A 21,281-nucleotide genomic window follows, 5' to 3' on the forward strand; every position below is an offset into this window, starting at 1 on the left:
ATATATATTTACATATGCAGTGTAAATCTAAATTACGAGCTTTCCCCCCCTCTCTCATTATTATAAAACAGGTATGCTACTTTTTCAAGAAAAATCCTCATTCCGACGTAACGTCTACAGCTTAGTCTTATCTAATAATGTGTTTAACACTGTCAGCAAATATGCAACAGTTAGGCATCCAGTTTTTGGAGAACATCTGCACAAACCAAACTTCAGTTAAAACAAGAACACGTTGGGCCTCATTTATCAATCTAACGTAGAAACGAGCGCAGATCTGTGCGCACAAATAAATTTACGACAGAGTTCACGTCTGATTTATGAAACATTCGTATGCCGCCAATCTCATCGTACGAGTGATCGCATGTTGATAAATGTGGCGCCAGAAAACTATCGTCATTTGAATATCACGCCCCTAAAAACACCCTGGTTTAGAAGCCTCGCCCTAGAGTTTACGACACGGAGAAACGAAACCCGGCCAAAAAGAGGAAGTAATCTCGCTAAAGAGAAATTGATCTCACTCCAAAAACACCCGTTAACCTCGTAATTGCAAACAATTAGGCTACATTAATATATGTAATTTATATGTATATTAAAATACTGGTAAATATAAACAGCCTATTTAGTTCCCCTCACTCTACAACAAATATTTTAAATTTAACGGTATTCAGAACAGAACAAGAATGGCGCCTGTGCGATCAGATGGATTCAATCAAATAAAGATATAAAGAAAAGAAATTAAATGCATTAAGAGTGTCACAAAAACGAGCATAACCTATACTTGTTGCACAGTGTTTTTTCCCCCCTTTTGTTAATCTTTTAATTATATTATAGCCTATTATATATTTTGTGTGATCCTATTGATTTTATCCCTTTTAGAAACTTAATTTCTGTTTTTCTCCTTTCACAGAAGCGCTGCAGGTGCATGATGCGACGATTGAATCCTCACGGTCTTGCTGCGCGCATATAAAGCTAAAGCCCTGTACAAAACAACAACAAAAAAAGACATTCTAATCTTACTGATTAACGATCGACTAATGAGCTTCGTTTGACGGTCAGGAATATAAAAATGAACAAAATGCTGTCAATCTACAATTCTCCACCGTATTTACTATGCTGTGCGCAACTTCATATAACTCAAAAACTTGCGTACACGAGCTGAGACCAGACGTGAGATTTGATCGTAGCCACCGCTCACGTCCATATTGATAAATTCCAAATTTTGCGTTGAAACGACCGTACGCTCAATTTTCTGTCGTACGTTCGTTTCGTAAATGAGGCCCGTTATCTCTATAGCTCTGTCTTGGGGTACATGAAGTCCTGCACAATTGTGAGGGTTAAATAATGACTATGCTCACAGTTTTAATTAGGGTGAATTCTTAACGCCTTAACTGAATTAATTACATGTGGTAGATTTACCAGATCACTCAGTGCTGTCTAAAATCTATCTTTCATTTCCCACAATTCTTTTGTCATTCACTGGTATAGTGGAACATGGAGATATGGTGGTTAATTCCCAGCTTATTACAGATGAGGATGGATTTTATTTCAATACTTTCATGAAATTAACCTGTAATAGCTAAGGTTTTCAGGTAGAATAGACTCAGATTTTTTGTTGAGTATGGGTCAAAAAGATCATTAAGGGTGTAAAAACGTGGTTTTGGCTAATAATTGGCCTGCATTGAATTTAACCTTGGTGTTAAATGTATTTGATTGGGTCCAATTTTATTTATATAGTTCACTTCTCAAAAACGAAATAATGTGAAATATGTCCTTATGGACATTAACACAATTTCTCCTCATCAAACATACAGTCTTTCATGTCTTGTTTTTCTGTTTTATGTCACAGGATGCAAAGGGGTTTCTCTGAGAAACAAAGATGAGCGTGACATCGTGGTTCCTGGTCAGCAGCTCTGGTACTCGTCACCGTCTGCCACGGGAAATGATCTTTGTTGGTCGGGAGGACTGCGAGCTAATGCTGCAGGTAGGATTTTCATGTGCCCTTCCATTGAAATGTAAAAAAAGCATGTCTTAACCACATTTGTGAATGCACCAGGAACTGTTGCCTAGCAAGTATAAGTACAAATAATTCTGCAAAATAATATGTTGAATATTAAATATAAACATCATCTTCTGTAAGAAACAGAGAAAATGGTCTACAAAGCTTGCACTACAGCTGTAGTACTTTGTGTTGTTTCATGTTGAAGTACTGTTGGTCAGGGCCGGATTAACATAAGTGCTAGGCGGGGCAGAAGCCCCAGGACCCAAAGATGGAGGGAGCCTGTGATTGGCTGTTGAGGAAAGGAAAAGTAGACGTTGATTGATTGGTTTTTCCCAGTTGTGCTTTAACCTGTATATATACCAGCAACTAGTGTTGTGGGTATCTTTTAATTGCCACACTTTTACTGGAGCACATGGGAAACAAACACCAAAAGTCAATGAAATGGCACTACCTGATTAACCCGCACATTGTGTGAGAACAGCTGGACCAGACTGGTGTCACCCCCACAGCGCTGACGAGTTTGCCGCTTTCGCCACTGCATTAAAGTGATAACCAATGCTTAAACCCTTTGAATTCAACACACGACACTTATAACATTATATGTGAGCAATAACAAATACAAGCATTTCAGTCCACACAGCACCACTATTTACCATGCAGTCACTAACAAATATGGAATTATGGTATTTATTATTAATGTCACTATTAGTATAGGATACATATATTAAATATTGGGTAATATAAAGGCAATAAGTCACTTTTATAGAGGTTGTTTTAGTTTCATGTGCTTAAAATATTTTTCAGTACAAATACCATAGTTTTCTTCTTCATTTGTTGTTGTTATAGAAACCATAAAACCATAGTAATGAGGAGCATAGTTTTTGCCTGATTGATGATCTTACTAATGCTACAGTTAATTCTGGATTCAAGAATTACAATAGCTTTTCATTAGGGCAACTACAAATGAGAATTGAATAGTTCTAATAAACTTTAATTGAAGTAAAATATTAATAATTTAATAATAATAATTTATGCATTTAGCAGACGCTTTTATCCAAAGTGACTTACAGTGCATTCAGGCTATACATTTTTTACCAGTATGTAAATATTAATTCAGCAATTAAGAGCTTGTAATATTAAGGAATATGCAATTGTTAAATGCATTTGCAGTATAATAAAAATATCTATTATTTGTTTCCGTCCTTTATTTAATAATAAATCATTTATTTATTCCAATTGCCCTAAGCCAGCAAAATGTTTATGGGGGATCGTGTGAGCCAGATGGGCTGAATTTTAGCCCAAGTCTGGCCCTGATGATTCTCCTCTTCTAGGGACAGAAAGAACACCTTCTAATAATGAGACTATTTAAAGTAAACTCATTAAGGCATTCGTATGTGCAAAAGTTGTTCCTGCTGTTTTTTGGAAACCTGTTTGCTTTGACTTGATATATCTGGTGTTAATGCATTTATGCTTTTAATGAGTTGTATCCAGGAATATATGCATATATTCATTGTATCTCTGTGTTTGATATTTGATTATTTAAAAAATACTAATTGTTGCTTCTTTTGGGAACCAGGAATCATTTTGCAAGTCAATGTCTATTACAGTATGCAGCATAAATAGAAGGGTGCAAATACAGTTAAATTCAGCGATAAGCTTTAAGATAAGTTTACTTTCATTACACTACTGTAAAGAGATCTTACAGTAGATGAAATGCACTAGAAAAGATTCAAACAGTTCAAAACAGTTATGAGTTTGAGGGTGTACAACATGTCCTACAATATTTACTGTACATAGAATAGTGAAAGTTCTCTCATCTAAAGTATTGCTACTGTGTACCACGAATATATTGTATGTGTAAACAGTGTAAAATCCCTGTAGATGAGCCTGTAGGCCATCTTCCCTCATGCTCATTCCATGCTGAAGAACATAGCCAACTATAGTGCTTTGTATTTCATCAGGAACAAATGTTCTTTCACACCAACCCTTTCTCCTCTTCCTCTTTGTCTCCCACTAGTAGGATTCATTTTCCAAAGCACATAATCACCTGTGACCCTATTTATATTATTCTGAGATTCTGGCTGGTGTGTCATCAGTTTTGCTGCTTAATGTTCACACATGGATAAATGTGTGCTATTTGAGTTCATATTGTGATTCTTGAGGTAATTATATTGTGCGTCTGTGTTTTCTAAATTGAGAAAATTGTTAAACCTTTGCAAAATGACGACATTTTTGTGTGAATTGTGTGATCAAATGTGTGAAAACGGGAAAGGTGTTAAATGTTTTGAGAAACGTGTCTTTGTTTCGGAAACTGAATGAATGGTTTGGAAAATTGGCAGACTAGAATCAGTTCTAGTGTGTTAGCAATCGACTGCTCAGTAAGTAGCTTACTTGCTGCATGTAAAGTAAAGCATTGCAGATCATAGTCAGGGTTGTTCTAATTTGTTGTCAGTTCCGGTCAGCCAGTCTTCCTTATAGGGCACCCTTCCAAAGGGAGGAATAGTTTGATTGGACCTGTGCTACAGCCCTTCAGAGGTAGCTGCAGAGTTTACGTAGTTCACAACCCACAACACACAATGGTTGTCACCATACAGACCCTTGAACTGCACCATCCACAGTGTAGCCAGTATAATGGATGTCATTCAACATGACCACTCCCATTAATTAGTCTGCATATTAATGCACTATTTACTTAAGATTTAGTTGAGCTTTGCTCCTAAGAATCCGTTCATACTATGTGGTACCAAGTGAACAAGTTGAGGATTCTGTTAATCAGGCAATGCAAGGAACTATGAAAAACAGTGCAGGTGTACTTAGCTTACAGCTTGGACAGTGCCATACCACATTGTGTCAGTTCAGACATTTAGGAAAAGGTGCAAGGAATCAACTGACACTTTCATATTCAAATTAAAAGACATATGACTACTGGTGCGTCTCAGTCAGCTCCCTTGTTCAGTAGTCAGGGCACTGATCAGGGAGTCGGCCATTTTAAAGGCTGTCTCAATCGCGAAATCCTTCCAGTGCACTGGAACGTTCGCTCCCTGAAAAATCCCGCAATGCACCGCAAAAACTAGGGAGCATCGGCGCTCACTATGCTCCCTTACCGGAAATAACGTCACATTTATGAAGCGTGAAACATAAACCACATGAGCCAACTCAAATAATATGACGCGCGATAGAAGATTTGAAAAGACAAACCGTTTTTTTTGTATATTTCAACATAAACACACATCGCTAGAGAGAGGAATTTAACACATCTAATTAACATTTATAATAAAAAATAATATAAAAATTAAATTGGTCCTGCATTTTGTTTATTAATTCCAGTGATGACATTCTACTATGTTGTCCGTTGACATTGTACGTAATCATGTCACTCACTGGAATTCGAGTGATCATTGTCTCAAAGTCAACGTGCAGTGAATTAGGGAACTTACACGATCTACTGATTCATGAGCTTGGGAACTAGGGAGCTGATTGAGACGCACCCTACAACTCACCATATTTATTTGGTGCCTCCTGTGAGACCTGCTGCATACTGGTGCCCATTGTGAGGAGACTGTGTTACTTTAGTGGTACCCCGTGAGGCCAGATTATTACACACAGTGCTTGCAAGCCACACACATGCAGGTAAGATTCACGAAGCAGAAGTGTGGGATTTGTTTAATGATTGTAAATATTCAACCAATGCTAACATTACCATTTCCAGTGGAGTTAGGTTTAAGAATAAGCAAGATGTCAGATGTCAACATGTTTTTCTTCCTTTAGTCTCGTAGTGTGGATAAACAGCATGCTGTTATCAACTATAACCCTGCCACAGATGAACACCTTGTCAAGGATCTTGGAAGTTTAAATGGGGTAAGCAACATAGCAAATGTGACTGAAGCTCAGAATATAGGCTTGAAAACATGACTGCACTTACAGACTACTGTTATGTTATCTGGGAAAGACTGGATGATCTCTCCCCTTGGTTTAGAAAATAACTGGACAAAGGTAACAGACATATGCCTTTGGGATACTGTTGCAGATGCACTCACAACAGTACAGATACGATCAATCAACCCTTGAACCAGACCAGTCCCAATTACAAATGTTTTATGGTTAGGATAGGAAACTATCTTAAAGGGATAGTTCACTCAAAAATTCTGTCATCACTCATATCACCTCATATATTTCTGGAACTGTATGTATTTCTTTCTTCTGCAGAACACAGAAGCATACATTCTGTACTCTGAATGTTGTTAACTTTTGACAGATTTCCTGTGATGTTACTCATTTCTAATGAACATTTTCTACTTTGGAAAAAGCATAATAACTCTGGCCTTCCTGAATCTCAAGCACATATACATCTTCATTTGTTTTCTTCTCCCATTTCAGACCTTTGTGAATGACTTGAGAATTCCAGACCAAACATACATAACCCTCAAGCTGTCGGACATTGTTCGTTTTGGATATGATATCCTTTTTCCTGGTTAGCTATTATAGGTATTTTGGCATGAAACCTTGAGGTCTTGCTTAAGATCTTCTTGTTTGTAGAGTTGTATACATTAAGGTTTGTATACATTTAAGTTATAATGTATATGTTCACTTAACGTTAAGAGCACATTCACATGTGTATATTCTTGAGAAGAGTCAACATAAAGTCCCTGAAGAGGCCCTCAAGGTATGGTTTCATCTGTTTGTGTGTATATATGTCTATTTTATGTTTTATGTAATATATATTAATATATCTATTCTTTTTGGTTAACTGCCCCCTGCTGTGTCAGCATGAGAAGTACACCAGTCAGCTGCAAATGGGCATAAAATCTACAGAAAGCAAGCAACAGAACTTACAGGAAGAAAGGTCCAAATTAGAGCGCTCTGAACGCAAGAGTCTCACAGGTGAGAGTGATCAAGAATGACCAAAGTCAGGAGAAAAAAAAGAGTGAGAGAGAGATAAAACAACATTTTTTGTAACATGGAGTACAGCGGGTACTCCATGTTTGTGTGTCAGTAACATTCTGTCTGTTATCACAGCCTTTGTTAATCTCTGTTTATCTGTAACGCTGCAGTACAGTGGCCTGGTTTATTTGTAAACCCCTCCCAGTTGAGCTTTTGGTCAAGTGACAGATCCTAAAGATAATCCTTACGCCTTAGTCCAGCTGCTGGCACTGCACTGACATGTCCATCAATGAGCAGTCTGTTACCATGCACCACATAGCTCATGGACCTCTCAACCTGGAAAGTCAAATGCTGAAAAGCTCATTAAATCCATGTACATACAGGGGTGTCTGAAAGTCTGAAATCACTAGTGAATATGTTCCTACAAGTCATTTGTTATTACAAATTATATTATCAGTTACAATTATAAATTATAGTTTGGGAGAAAACTAAAAATGGAAAAAAAGACATGAGGAAGTAATAATAATAGATGAACAAATAGTATTAGTTATTATTATTATAATTATAACAATTTAGTAATACTAAATTAATTAGTACTTATTTAGTAATACATTTAAAATTGATGTATTTAATTCCTAGAAAAGCTTTCACTTGGTTGTTTGTTCTGTTGTAGTTATGTTAACGTGTATAATGTGCCATTTGAGAAAAAAATTCTAATTATTGTCAATAATATAATAAAAATTTTATCAATAAAAACTTATTTCAGGTAGAAATATATTTCCAAAAAACATACTTTTTACCCACTGAGAGAATTGTGGAGTGTCATTCTCATTTTCTGCCATTTCATACCCGTAAAACTTATTGACTGATCATATGTCATAACACTTCTAATACACATTTTCTAAAGTGGAAATATAAAACAAATTCATCCAGTATACTGGAATCATGAGGATAGTCTATATATTTTGCTTTACAGTAAACAGATATAAGATCTGCTCCAAAATTCTGATCACTTCAAGAATTGCTTGTTGAATAAATTGTGCTTTGGATGGTAACCAACACTTCATCTCTCTTTATTCCTTATACACCCTCTCTTTCTGAGTTTTACCTGTGTAATTGTTCCTCTTCAGAGTCATCTGTACCTCGGCCAACACCATTGTATGGCCAGCCATCATGGTGGGGTGAGGAGGACTCTGGGAACAAGGAAGCACACAATGAAGTAAGAAGGTCGGGTGAGAGTCATTCAGGTAAGTACTTGTCCTCCCTTACAGACACATTTTGTGTGTTATCGATATGGATATTTGTCTTACCATATTTACAGTTTGGTATTGGTGTCTCTTGACAGACATCACAAAGGAGGCCCAGACAGCTGAGGATGAGTTTAACATCACTGTTCAGGAGATCCGTGACGGCCAGGCCAAGTCAACCTACCCGTACCACAGAGAGCCCAGTTATTTTGAAATTCCAACAAAGGAGTTCAATATGCAACCCAAGTCTCCAACAACAGATTTAATCGATATCCCAACCAAAGACACCAATATTCCTCTAATTTCTACACCTCCAGTTGTCCAGAGTCATGCTTCTTTTACTATCGAATTTGATGACTGCATGCCAGGCAAAATTAAAATCAAGGATCATGTGACTAAGTTCTCCTCTCGTCAGCGTAGCAAGCAGCATCCCAGTAATTCTCTGGTAGCCACACCCACAGAGGTTCTATCAGCTGAGAGCAAGGTGGCAGATTGGCTTGTGCAGAGTGATGTCAGTATGATGTGCAGGCGGCCACCCTGTGAGGATGTGTACAGCACTAAGAGTGACTTGGCGATGCATATTCGGACTCTCAAAGGTAAGAGACATCTTGCACTACCATAAAAATGCACTTTCTGTGAGACTCAAATGTATGCATAATGTTCTAATAATAATTATATATATATATATACTACTGTGCAAAATCCTTAGACCATTAGTATTTTCAACAGCAAAAAATGGTTTTAAGTCTGTTATTTCTCTTTTGGTGTAGTGAGTCAGTAGGAAATATCAGTTTACATGACCAAACATTCCTTTTGCCATTATTAGTTAGTTATTAGTTATTAATTATGCCATAACGTCTATTAACTAAATTAAATCAACATTTGATGTGATGCCACTTTGCTTTTAAAACAGCTTTCTGTCCTAGGTACACTTGCACATAGTTTTTCAGGTAGGTTTCTTGAAGTGTCTTGGAGATGTTGCCACAGTTCTTCTGTATTTAGTCTGTCTCAGTTTTTTTTCTGTTTCTTCATGTCATTCCAGACAGACTGGATGATGGTGAGATCAGATCTCTGTGTTGAGCATACTGGCTGCTGTCAGATTCCTTGTGCATACAAAAATCTCACTGGATTATTACAATTAATGGCAAAAAGAATGTTCGGTAATGTAAACTGATATTTCCCACTGACACACTACAGCAAAATATAGAACTAACGTAAAAACATAAATGACTTAAAAACAGTTTTTATTGTTGAAAATACAAGTGGTTTAAGACTTTTGCACAGTAGTGTGTACACACACACACACACACACACACACACATATATATATACTGCATAAATGTCAACAATTCTGTGTTTTTCTGTCAATATGGGGTGCTGTGTGTACATTAATGAGGAAAAAAAATTAACTTAAATGATTTTAGCAAATGGCTGCAATATAACAAAGAGTGAAAAATTTAAGGGGGTCTGAATACTTTCCGTACCCACTGTATATATACAGTATGTGTGTGTGTGTGTGTGCTGTATATAGCTGCAATATTCAGAACATAATGAACATGCTACTAAATTGTATTCCCCTGTTGTGTCCTGATTTTAGCAGAATTCCTTATTATAGAGGAATTTTTTATCACATTATTTTCTTTAGAATTATTTGCTTTAAATTAATGCATTAGAATGACAGCCATAATATAAATTATAAAATATATATGCTATAATACAAAATATATCTTTAAACTTAATAGGACACCATCATGAAGATGGAACCCAGAGTGATTCAGAAGACCCTGTAATGAAAGGACAACGCAGCAAATCACATCATTCCATGCAATCACAATCATCAGTACAGTCACACCAGTCAGCTCAATCCAGGAAATCCGAACCACCCGAATCAGTTCTGTCCCAAGAGTCTGTCTCAATGCAAAAGTTTCATCATCCTCAGTCAGTCTCTACACACAAACACCATCAAGGAGAACTTGATGAAAGCGAGGTTCATCCTGTTCAAGAAGCCTCTTCTCCTCCCCAGACAGAGGTTAAGCCCATTCACCCTGAACCTCACATCCAGCAGGCCTTCATTATTGAGTTCTTTGATGATAATCCCAGAAAGAAGCGGTCACAGTCCTTTACCCACAACTCTGTGCATGCTGACTCCTACTCTGCATTGAAAGCCAAACTAGAGAGACGGAAAGGTCTGACTCATGGGGAAAGGCCCGCCTCTGTGCATGGGCATGTTCCTCCAACACAGCAAATCACTGTTCCACTGAAAGGTTCAAGCCATGGAGGTTCACAGCGATCAAGCTCACTGAAGAGAGAGAAGACAGAAGACGGTGGGACCAGCACATCTCTATTAGGGACCTCGTCTCGCTCTTCACCAGCTATCACCATTAAGCCTTTTGGGAGTGTAGGCAAGAAGTCCAAACTATCTCAGGAATTTACCGCAGAGTTCTTGAAGAATACGGGAAAGACTTCCCCACCTCCCATGTCTGCCCCTCCTGTGATGATGTCCCCATCACTCACTCTTTTACCCTCCCCAGCAGAGCCATCTGCACCCTCATCTGTATCATACCAGTCTTCTCCATCCCAACTACCTGCATTATCCCAGTCTCTTCTTCCAGCAACCTCCCTTGTCTCTATCCCTTCCCAAGCCCCAGGAAGGGGTCCAGTTTCTAGTGCCTCCCCACTCTGCTCAGCTGGGTCACCTGTACCACAGTTTTCACCATTGTTAGTTAGTGGTGTTGAAACTAAGGGCTCGAGGGTGATGCGAACCGAGGAGGAGGACAGTCTGAGTGATGCTGGTACCTACACAATTGAGACAGAGTCACAAGATAAGGAAGTGGAGGAAGCTAGAAGTATGATTGATCAGGTGATAAACCCTTTTTTCTTTTTCTTTGGAAAAGATACAAACTGTATTAGTTTGGTATACATTGGTGTATACCAGAGTCAAAATTCAGAGTAGTCAGTGATTGACTTTAACAATGATATAGCAGGTGTAATATGTAGAAGTTAAGATACTTTTTCCTATCCGGTTTACTATACAGATACAATAAGTAAGCAAAGTTGAGGAGTGGAAAACTGTGGCTCTGTGGCACTTTCAAAGCATTGCGCTGTTTGTTTGAGTGGTCCGAAATGTCAACTTCTGTTTCAACTGCTGGTGTGAGTTTGGGTTGGCATCACCTGTTTGACCTATTTGGTCTGAACAATGGAAGACAGTGATGTTTGAGAAACATGATAAATCATATTTTTTCATATTTCACAGGTGTTTGGTGTTTTAGATGCACCAGAATACAATGGTCAGACTCTTGGAGTTTATAGGCCTGTGATTGATGATGGTAAAGATGAGCAACTATTCTTGAGTCACAGCCATGGTATGGTAGCTGATGTAATGTCAACATCATCACAGGGCCATAGTAGGGACCAAGTCATCTCACTGCAGGTATTGCAATTACATACTGCTCAGACAACAGTGCCCTCCTTCATTACTGAATTACTGCCCCAACTGTGTAAAATAGTGCACAATTAATGAATAATTATGATTGTTAGATGTTACTCTTTTGGTTTTAGGCACATCCTGATGTAGGAGGGCCTAAATGGGTCTCACGCTGGGCCAGCCTAGCAGACACTTACAGTGATCCTGGGGCTACTCAAGGATCAATGGGAATTCCACCCCAAAGTGTACCTGCAGACAGAGGTATATTCATTGAAAACCACTAGTGAGCAATAAGGCTGTGCAATATGGACAAAAAAACTATCGCGATTTCTTGATCAATTTTGCGATTTCGATTTTAATCACGATTTTGACACACACAGACATGCTTTACAGTCATAAATGCATTCAGTGTGAATTTGAAACATATTTCCAAAAGAAAACCAATTAGAGCTTTATCAAAAAGCTGTAACATGTCTCTAGAACAGACATAAGGCAAAATAATCACTAAGTAAAGGTGTAACAAAAAGTCTCTAGAATAGACATATGGAAGGAAAAAAAAAATCCTGTGTCCAGGTCATAGAGCTCTTTGTGGTGTTGCCTCAGATGTTGAACTAGATTTGTTGCGCCAAGTTCACACGTACTCCGTCTGCAGTGCGTATACAGTATGTGTATGCGGTGCAGAAGCAGCATGGACTCCTTTTGCTTTCGCACAGGACGCGTTTGCAGCCCGCTCCTGATCTGCGGCTGTTTACCACAAACACAACATTTATCCATTATTTTGATTTCAAATCCAAACGTTATTTCTGAAAATGCTTTTTCAGCATTGTGATTCTCTTTTATCACAGTACAGTAATACGATATTTCATAGACATATTCACGTTTAAACTCAGTAAATAACTTTGTTTAACTACCACCACGAGTGCCATCTATTATTGCGTTGTTTATCTAAAAGTGCACTTTTCTTTGTTTTAAATCTAGCCAAAAAGCCATGTGTTGACTGTGAAACAGTAGACTTTAATTATATGCATTTATGGTGTAATTACTAAATTTCCATGTCAATCCATGTTAATTTTTACCGCGAATAATGCGCTGTGCATGCAGCACAGCAGAAATAGACTCCGTGCGGAAACGATCGCAGCATGACTGCTGCAGACGCACCGCTCCTGGAGCACACTGCCGGACCGCAATCGCATGCAGTGTGAACGCTCTGATCCGTTAACATGGGTGCGGACAAAATACGCACCACAGAAGGAGTGTGTGAACCTGGCATTACGTTTGTATGCCTGCCTGGTCTGTTCTGTTCTCATGCTCCATTTAGGCGCGCTGCATTCTGATTGGTTCGGATAGCATACAGGAGGTCGGGGGAGTGGAAAATCGTGCTGTAAAGCGATTTAGAAATCGCGCATGCTCAAATCGCGATTTTATGACGATTTCGATTAATCGCACAGCCCTAGTGAGCAATTAAGCATTTCAATACAATTTTTTATTTTATGAATAGTCCAGCAAATTAATAACTATTTTCACTCTTTTCTTTTTGAAGATGACAGTGCGACATCAATGATTAGTCAAAGCTTGGATATCTTGGAGTCAGAGGGCAGTCAAGTTTCCAGGACCAGACGACTACTTCCTCAGGTTCCACCTGGAGAAAAACTGGAGAACACAACCCCCAGTATCTTGATTCGGCATGAAACAAACATGGACCATGAGCCACCAGAGAAAGGTTCCAGAGCACCACAGCAGCATGACTGCACTCAGTGGCTATGTGTCCAAGATGATGTGGACCCAGACAGTCTGAGTGACACTAGCCGTTCAGATGACAGCTCAATCCTTGATAGGAGTGGAAGGAGCCAAGGAAAGAGCAGAACTACAACACATTCACCTTACAAAAATGTAAACCATTCCAGAGGGTTAAGAGAGTTGCCAACACCCACTCCTAAACCCACCTCATTTTATATTGGTTCTAAGGATGGTTCATGCAAGTCAGATGTGTCTAAAAGTCCAGTTCTTTCACAGCCAGAGAGAGACTCCTCTCCTAAGATACCTCCAACAACTGTCTTGATACGACATTTGAATGGCCACGAGTCTAGGCGTCCAGTGAAGCCTAACTCATCAGCCCCAAATCTTCAGATGCATAATAGGGATGTGGTGCCCACCAAAGAGACCTCAACCTCATTTGTTCGACAGGAGAGTTTTACCAAAGATAGGGCAAGTGATAACATTCAAGTCAAGAAACTGCCACATATCTCTAGTCATCCTGCTTTGAGAAGCTTGGATACTGAGGAAGCTGTTCGAGATACATTTCCATATCCTAAGGAAGCAGAGAAATATTTGACATCACCAGATGAAAAGTTACCTGGATCTAGTCAACTATCAAAAACAGGGAGCTGTCCTGCACAAGAGGACTCCCTGTCTGGCGATTCAGATGTTGATACCGCAAGTACTGTAAGCATGGTCAGCTATAAAAATGCTCCTGTCTGTGCAAATAAGAAGCACACATCTGCAGGTGATCTGCATAAAGAGAAGTCATCTTCCGGTTTACAAGACAAAGCACGACAACCTACAGCTCGTGAACGACTATCAGAAAAACGCAAAAATCATGCCTCTGCTGATAATAACAGTAAAGCAGAACTAAGTCGTCATCTACAGCTTCGTCGCAGTGCTGGTAACCGTGGTTCTTTAGACCTTTCGGATAATCAGCATGGTCAACAGCTGTGGCCAGAAGCTGCGGCTTCTGACCATGAGTCAAATTCAAGACCCAACAGCCGCAAAAAACTCACTGCACCCCTGCAGAAGGAGGACCCCAGTAAGATGACCAAAGGAAGCCATCAGGTGCTGACCCGATCCAATAGCCTTTCAGCCCCAAGACCAACTCGTGCCTCCATGCTCCGCCGAGCTCGACTAGGTGAGGCCTCAGACAATGAGGGTGCAGAGACAGACCGTGCCTCTCAGAGCTCCGACCACAGTAAGACTCCTGCTGAAGGAAAGAAACTGTCAAGACTGGACATTCTTGCCATGCCTCGGAAACGCACTGGGTCCTTTACTGTTCCAAGTGACAGTGAGTCCACCTCAAGCAAGCATGGCATTTCTAACCGTCCTACAGAGGCAAATAGCAGTGTGAGGAAGGCTTCAAGTGAAGTGAGGCAGGCTAGCAGCAAAGGGGTTGCATCAGTAGGGAAGCACTCCACCACTCGTAACCGATCTAACCAAGTTAAACACAGTAGCACAACTGGTGAGTGCCTCTCTGTTTATTTATCTTAAATCTCAGAGATGTTCTCTATCTACAGTTCCTATAGACAAGACCACTATAATTTAATTTACAATATTACTGACAATATTGTAATTTGAAGTTTTAAATTACAAACATGATACATTGTTTAGAAATGTTAATTTCCCTTTTTTGTTTATAATTTGAGGTTCTCACCGCAGACAAAAGGATTCAGACTATTCCTCTACTTCAGAGGAGGAGTTTGAGACCAATTCCAACTCTAAACATAAACGTTCCCATGCCTCAGCTTCAACTCAGACACAGACACCACAGAAGACCATTCAAATGAGGCTAAAATGTGTCTCTTTGGAAACGGAAGAGGACGAAACTCAGAATGAGCACTTCCAGAACTGGTCTACTCATAGTGCAGAGATTGCCAGGTTTTTTAACTTTTTTGTTGTTGTGGTGTGAAATGCTAATGCATTAGCTAGTTTGTGATTGATTCATTTTTATATTTTACATTTATACTTACTTCCTTTAGGCTGAGTCACGACCTGGCCAAAGATCTTGCCATTCTTGCACGTGAAATCCATGATGTTGCAGGAGATGGTGACTCCCAGACATCGTCAGGCATAGGAGCAACCACTTCCCCAGGCTCAAAGCCCAATACCCCTGCATCCACTATCTCAACCAGAGAGGAGGTGCACCTAAGATTTGCTTGCTTGGTTAAATGACATCCCATTATATACATTAACCCATTCCATTACCTTTTTAATATAAAGCAGAACATGCAACAAATCTTTATATTCTTCTTATTAGCACAAAGAGGGAAAAAAATTGTAGATAAAATACTAAAGTCAGAGATAAGCTAGCCTGTTCGATTTGGAGTCTTGGGTTGCTATACCATGGTACACTTCATTATAATTATATTGTGTCCCAAAAAGGACTAAGACTAAGGTATAAGATTTTGTTTAATCTTGCAAACGTTTTGTTGTATATTTTCTCTTTTGTGCAGAGACCATATGCATCATTACAGAGGTTCCTGTTACCTCAGGTGCTAAATTCATCACTCATTATCACCAAGTGGTGTCCAAAATTAAAATACTTTCTCTGTGAACCAATATCGATGTACTAACAACTGTCCAATGTCCATCTTCGAAACCTGTTGTTTAAACTTCTGCCTTTTATATGCATGAGGGAATTCCCTAATGCATGGAAACTCACTTGCAAAATCACTCCCTAAGGCTGTGTTCACAAAACAGGTTATGTTCACATTAAAAATATTTTCCAAATGTATCTTGAAGAAACAAGGATCAAAGTTGCTGTGTTGACTGTGAACACAGAACCCTTTTCTATTCACAATTGAATTAGCATGATCATACAGATATCTTCCCAAAGATTTACTCCCAGAAGCCTCCATTGTAATCTGTCTCTTAACATCAAATTTAACCTGCCATTGTCATGTCCACGTGTTCTTACTGGTGCTTTCCCATCCCTGATTAATCTGCAGCTGGTACAGCATATACCTGAGGCAAGTCTGAACTATCAAAAGGTTCCTCCAGGCTCAACTAGTCCAATAGACCAGGACTCAAATATGAACGACCATGAGAGTTCCAGACGGCGTCCCTGGAACCGTGAAGAGGTCAAATTTGGTCAAATCCTTTGCTCATTACACTAATAAACTGATCCATTAGTCATTTACTCAGGGTGTTATGGCCTGCATAGCCAATGGCAGTGCCTCTCAGAAGCTGTATAGATAAATTTCAATTACATAATTTCTAATTTTAATCTTTGATTTTTTTTAATCGCAGGTAATTCTGGACAATCTAATGTTAAACCCAGTCTCCCAGCTCTCCCAGGCTATCAGAGAGAACACGGAGCAACTAGCAGAGAAAATGAAGTATGAAGTAAAATATTTCGTATTTAAAAACAAACTGTGGGTGGGACATCTTGAAGGGATTGTTCTTTCTTCTTCTTTAATCATCTTCTTCTTTTTTTTAAAGATCAGTAGGCTGTAGTTACATCATGTCTACAAAGTACTTGCTAACGGATTAGGGGAATGGAGATTCTCATACTAGAGAATATAGGAAAATCTGTGTAGTCCAGGATGAGTCATCAGTATTTTTGGTCCATTTTTCCCACAACAGAGACAATATATTTTAAATGTGTGTATCTGCTAAAGGTTAATTTTACACTAGCATATACACAGGGGCGTAAATTTCGTCTAACAATTGGGGGGGGGACAATAAACATAAAATTTCTCAAGAGCAATTTTTGAAGGGGACACAAATAATACAGCTAAAATTATATTTGTAAGGAAATGTATGCACAGAGGAAAGCCTTACTACTATTAGTGCAGCTGGGAGACTGAGCCAAATTAGACAATGTCGAGCTGTTGTGGTCGCACCATGACAGAGGTCATGTCAGTGTTGCTAAGTCCGCAGTTTTCACGTGGAATTGGGCTACTTTATCACTGTTGCCGTGGGTTGTTTTTCATGTCCGCAGGTTGAAGCGACCCCAATAACGTGTGTTTTAGCCCCCGGAACCCGATTTTTACCGGGGGACCCACTTGAAACGTGGTTAGTTTGGGCTAGTGTTGAGTAGCAATTGGGCGGGTTTTGTTGTGAAAACCTGGCAACTCTTTCCGTCAAGCAAGTAACGTTATTATAGCTAACATTGCGACTCATTGAAAAATGCATTGGCATCATCTGTATTAAAGAGAAAATAATCAATTAATCCGATGTTTAAGTGAATAAAATAGCCTTGACAGCCTTGGAGTTCCACAACTATTGACTTTGTTCTCTCTCACCGGACTTGTGTGTAGGTGATGTAAAGGAGGAAAGCAGGCATTTGGACAAAAGCACTGTGAGGCAAGGGCAGTAGCCTCTCACTGCAGAACACAAGATCCAGGGGGTGTGGTTGGATCCACATCTAGGGGGTGGAGATTGGTAGGTTTAAGGATCAGGGGGTTGGAGACGGGTAGGTTTAGGTATATGTAAGGTGGGAGGAGTTGGATCTGGATCCAACCACGCCCCCTGGATCTTGTGTTCTGCAGTGAGGACCATCTCGGCAAGGGAGGGGGAGACTCAAAATGTTTCTAAACTTAAAACGCATTTTTGCCCCGTTTGTGTTGTTTTACTACCTACACAATTATTTAAAGTATAAAACATTGATATTTACAATACACAGCGTGGTTTTTAATCATATTTTGAGGGGGGACAACCCTCAGATAGGAGGGGTCCTGTCCCCCCCGACCCCCCTGGAATTTCCGCCTATGCATATACAGATAGTTCAGCTAATAGACCTAGGCACACAATGCCTTTTGATTCTATTAAGATCTTTAAAACAAAGAACTGGCAATACTGTCTAGGTGTTTTGTCTGTTTACTCCCACAAATATTATGTCTCTTTTAGAGCTCTGTTTCATAACAAGACAGAGGTTTGGGAGGAAATAGAGGCAAAAATCAATGCTGAAAATGAAGTTCCCATCCTTAAAACATCTAATAAGGTACATTCCTTCCAATGTAATTTACAAAGACCAAACATTCATTTCAGAGATGTTTCTTTATTTTGTAATACTTTTCCTTACTTCGCAAGCAGGAAATCTCATCTATTCTCCAAGAACTGCGAAGAGTCCAGAGACAACTTGAGGGTGAGTTTATTAGCATTAGATTTTTAACTTTGACCCTGTATACTACACATTCTGGGCCTTCCCTATATCCATTGGTGTTTTATCTTTGTAATACCTCAGTGATCAACACTATTGTTGAACCTGGAGGAATCCTCAACATTCACTCAAAGGGCACTTCTCCCGGGGGAAAGACCAAATCTGCCTCCAAGGAGTTTACCAGCCCCACTTCTACTAATGCCAATGCAAGTGCAAAGCGAGGTCCCAGAGGACCTGAGGGAGGTCGATATGTAGTATAAGCTTACCTTCAACAATGGCATAGCCATTAGCTTGCTCTGCAAAAAGAAGAAGAAAAAACACAATCATGTCAATCATCTCTTTGGGAACTGCCATATTCGTGGCACATTTGTAAAAGAATTGTGAGACTATGTGTTGTGCAAATATGCGGCATATGCTTTCTCTAAGACTGTAGACACACTTCACAAGCTAAAGCAGGTGTAAACATTGTTCTTTTCAACAGTTGCAATCTGTGGCTTGCTCGAATGATTGTCCGTATGCCAAGTTGTCATTCATGATTGAGTGAATGAGTGGGTGTGTCACTGTATTCCTGTACCATGTCTGTTGTGGTCTCATTTGTTGAAAACCATGAGAAAACCATGTAGCATTCAATCCGTGTTCATTGTCAATCATCTAGTGCACTTGGCTGCTACAAATCTTCAGCATGAAAAAATGGGTTAAAACACAATACTTAATAAGTGCTTGCCTTCAACAATGGCATAGCCATTAGCTTGCTTTGCAGAAAAAAAGATTCATCAGCTGTTTTAAATATAATGTTATCAAAGATAAGAATCAAATATTGGTGCTTCTAAGAATATGGCTACTGTTGAATTCCCAGACATAGCGAGTTTAAATGTCGTCAAAAAGTAAGCATCCTTTGGCATAGATTACGTTTCTTTTCGTATTTTTGTTTTGCAACTACACCACACGTCTGGTGTCAGGGTGTTTGTTTATGTGTGTAAGCGAGTGCTAGATTATGTAGAATCATGTGTGATGCTGTGGTGTTGTTGCTGTGTTACAGATGAAAACTTGAAAAACGGGTTATCTTCACCCTGCCCCAATATATTATATGCTTTTATGATTGTATGCAACAAAATGATTGTTTTTAATTGAGGATGACAGAAAACTATAATTGGAGCGAACAAAAAGCAGCTGAATATAACAGGCTATCGCCCTCATGTTTGCATTAGCCATGTATTCTTTGTGTCATATACTCTTATGTATTTGTGATTTTGAATGTTTTAAAAGCATAAAAATGATGTTAAAATATCCTTTAATAAGAGAATGAAATCCACAACAATGACACACTAATATTTAATATTAACAGGGTAAAACAGGGTAAGATACCCCTTGAGGCAAGATGACCCCCATCTTAATTGCTCTTCTTAAAATATGAATACATAAAATTATATCTTTGGGATAAGATGCCCCTCCCACAATTGGCCCAGAAGAGCATGTTGTTACTAGTGTTTTTAATTTAATACGTAGATGTATATTGAATAATTCCATGAATTAGATGTCCATTTCAAAGATTTTCGCTTTTCATTAAAACCTGTTGGCTAACTGAGTGAAATCATTCAGTTTGAATTTATAGTGTTGCTGTAATGGCATATCTTCAAAATATGGGCAACTAAATATGTAAATATTCATATGCTGTATAATGTAGTAAATGCATATTGTTCTTAAGGGTGGCATCTTATCCATCTTACCCTAAATATTTTATCTTGAGACTGGCCAATATATAATTATTGTGACAACCAGTACCTTCTAATTACTACAATGTGAATGTGCAGTGAACCATACAAACTACATACAAAAACAATAGGTTACTTGCGTAACCCCGGGTCAGTGTTGCTAAGTCCGCAGTTTTCACGTGGAATTGGGCTACTTTATCACTGTTGCCGTGGGTTGTTTTTCATGTCCGCAGGTTGAAGCGACCCCAATAACGTGTGTTTTAGCCCCCGGAACCCGATTTTTACCGGGGGACCCACTTGAAACGTGGTTAGTTTGGGCTAGTGTTGAGTAGCAATTGGGCGGGTTTTGTTGTGAAAACCTGGCAACTCTTTCCGTCAAGCAAGTAACGTTATTATAGCTAACATTGCGACTCATTGAAAAATGCATTGGCATCATCTGTATTAAAGAGAAAATAATCAATTAATCCGATGTTTAAGTGAATAAAATAGCCTTGACAGCCTTGGAGTTCCACAACTATTGACTTTGTTCTCTCTCACCGGACTTGTGTGTAGGTGATGTAAAGGAGGAAAGCAGGCATTTGGACAAAAGCACTGTGAGGCAAGGGCAGTAGCCTCTCACTGCAGAACACAAGATCCAGGGGGTGTGGTTGGATCCACATCTAGGGGGTGGAGATTGGTAGGTTTAAGGATCAGGGGGTTGGAGACGGGTAGGTTTAGGTATATGTAAGGTGGGAGGAGTTGGATCTGGATCCAACCACGCCCCCTGGATCTTGTGTTCTGCAGTGAGGACCATCTCCGCCAGGGAGGGGGAGGCTCAAAATGTTTCTAAACTTAAAACGCATTTTTGCCCCGTTTGTGTTGTTTTACTACCTACACAATTATTTAAAGTATAAAACATTGATATTTACAATACACAGCGTGGTTTTTAATCATATTTTGAGGGGGGACAACCCTCAGATAGGAGGGGTCCTGTCCCCCCCGACCCCCCTGGAATTTCCGCCTATGCATATACAGATAGTTCAGCTAATAGACCTAGGCACACAATGCCTTTTGATTCTATTAAGATCTTTAAAACAAAGAACTGGCAATACTGTCTAGGTGTTTTGTCTGTTTACTCCCACAAATATTATGTCTCTTTTAGAGCTCT

The 21,281-nt window shown here is 39.2% G+C and overlaps 1 protein-coding gene across 3 annotated transcripts in view; it reads left to right on the forward strand.

Moving 5' to 3' along the window:
* Positions 1 to 18,734, forward strand: part of LOC107550527 (centrosomal protein of 170 kDa protein B-like) — a 19,826-nt gene extending 1,092 nt beyond the window's left edge. Inside the window, exons 2-20 of one of the 3 annotated variants that reach the window (XM_016231830.1) lie at positions 1,847 to 1,981; positions 5,768 to 5,857; positions 6,377 to 6,455; positions 6,604 to 6,662; positions 6,766 to 6,880; positions 8,011 to 8,127; positions 8,226 to 8,723; positions 9,870 to 10,987; positions 11,381 to 11,557; positions 11,686 to 11,812; positions 13,092 to 14,780; positions 14,965 to 15,196; positions 15,298 to 15,457; positions 15,772 to 15,810; positions 16,267 to 16,398; positions 16,568 to 16,656; positions 18,170 to 18,263; positions 18,356 to 18,407; positions 18,507 to 18,734. In XM_016231830.1, coding sequence (XP_016087316.1) covers positions 1,877 to 1,981; positions 5,768 to 5,857; positions 6,377 to 6,455; positions 6,604 to 6,662; positions 6,766 to 6,880; positions 8,011 to 8,127; positions 8,226 to 8,723; positions 9,870 to 10,987; positions 11,381 to 11,557; positions 11,686 to 11,812; positions 13,092 to 14,780; positions 14,965 to 15,196; positions 15,298 to 15,457; positions 15,772 to 15,810; positions 16,267 to 16,398; positions 16,568 to 16,656; positions 18,170 to 18,263; positions 18,356 to 18,407; positions 18,507 to 18,682 — 5,148 coding nt within the window. In that variant the 5' untranslated portion in view covers positions 1,847 to 1,876 and the 3' untranslated portion in view covers positions 18,683 to 18,734. The remainder of the gene's footprint in view (positions 1 to 1,846; positions 1,982 to 5,767; positions 5,858 to 6,376; positions 6,456 to 6,603; positions 6,663 to 6,765; positions 6,881 to 8,010; positions 8,128 to 8,225; positions 8,724 to 9,869; positions 10,988 to 11,380; positions 11,558 to 11,685; positions 11,813 to 13,091; positions 14,781 to 14,964; positions 15,197 to 15,297; positions 15,458 to 15,771; positions 15,811 to 16,266; positions 16,399 to 16,567; positions 16,657 to 18,169; positions 18,264 to 18,355; positions 18,408 to 18,506) is intronic. The other 2 variants (XM_016231832.1, XM_016231833.1) reach the window with 2 other exon arrangements.
* The last annotated feature ends 2,547 nt before the right edge of the window (positions 18,735 to 21,281 follow it).

Source organism: Sinocyclocheilus grahami, unplaced genomic scaffold (assembly GCF_001515645.1).
Source record: "Sinocyclocheilus grahami isolate Dianchi unplaced genomic scaffold, SAMN03320097.WGS_v1.1 scaffold400.1, whole genome shotgun sequence".
NCBI lineage: Eukaryota > Metazoa > Chordata > Actinopteri > Cypriniformes > Cyprinidae > Sinocyclocheilus > Sinocyclocheilus grahami.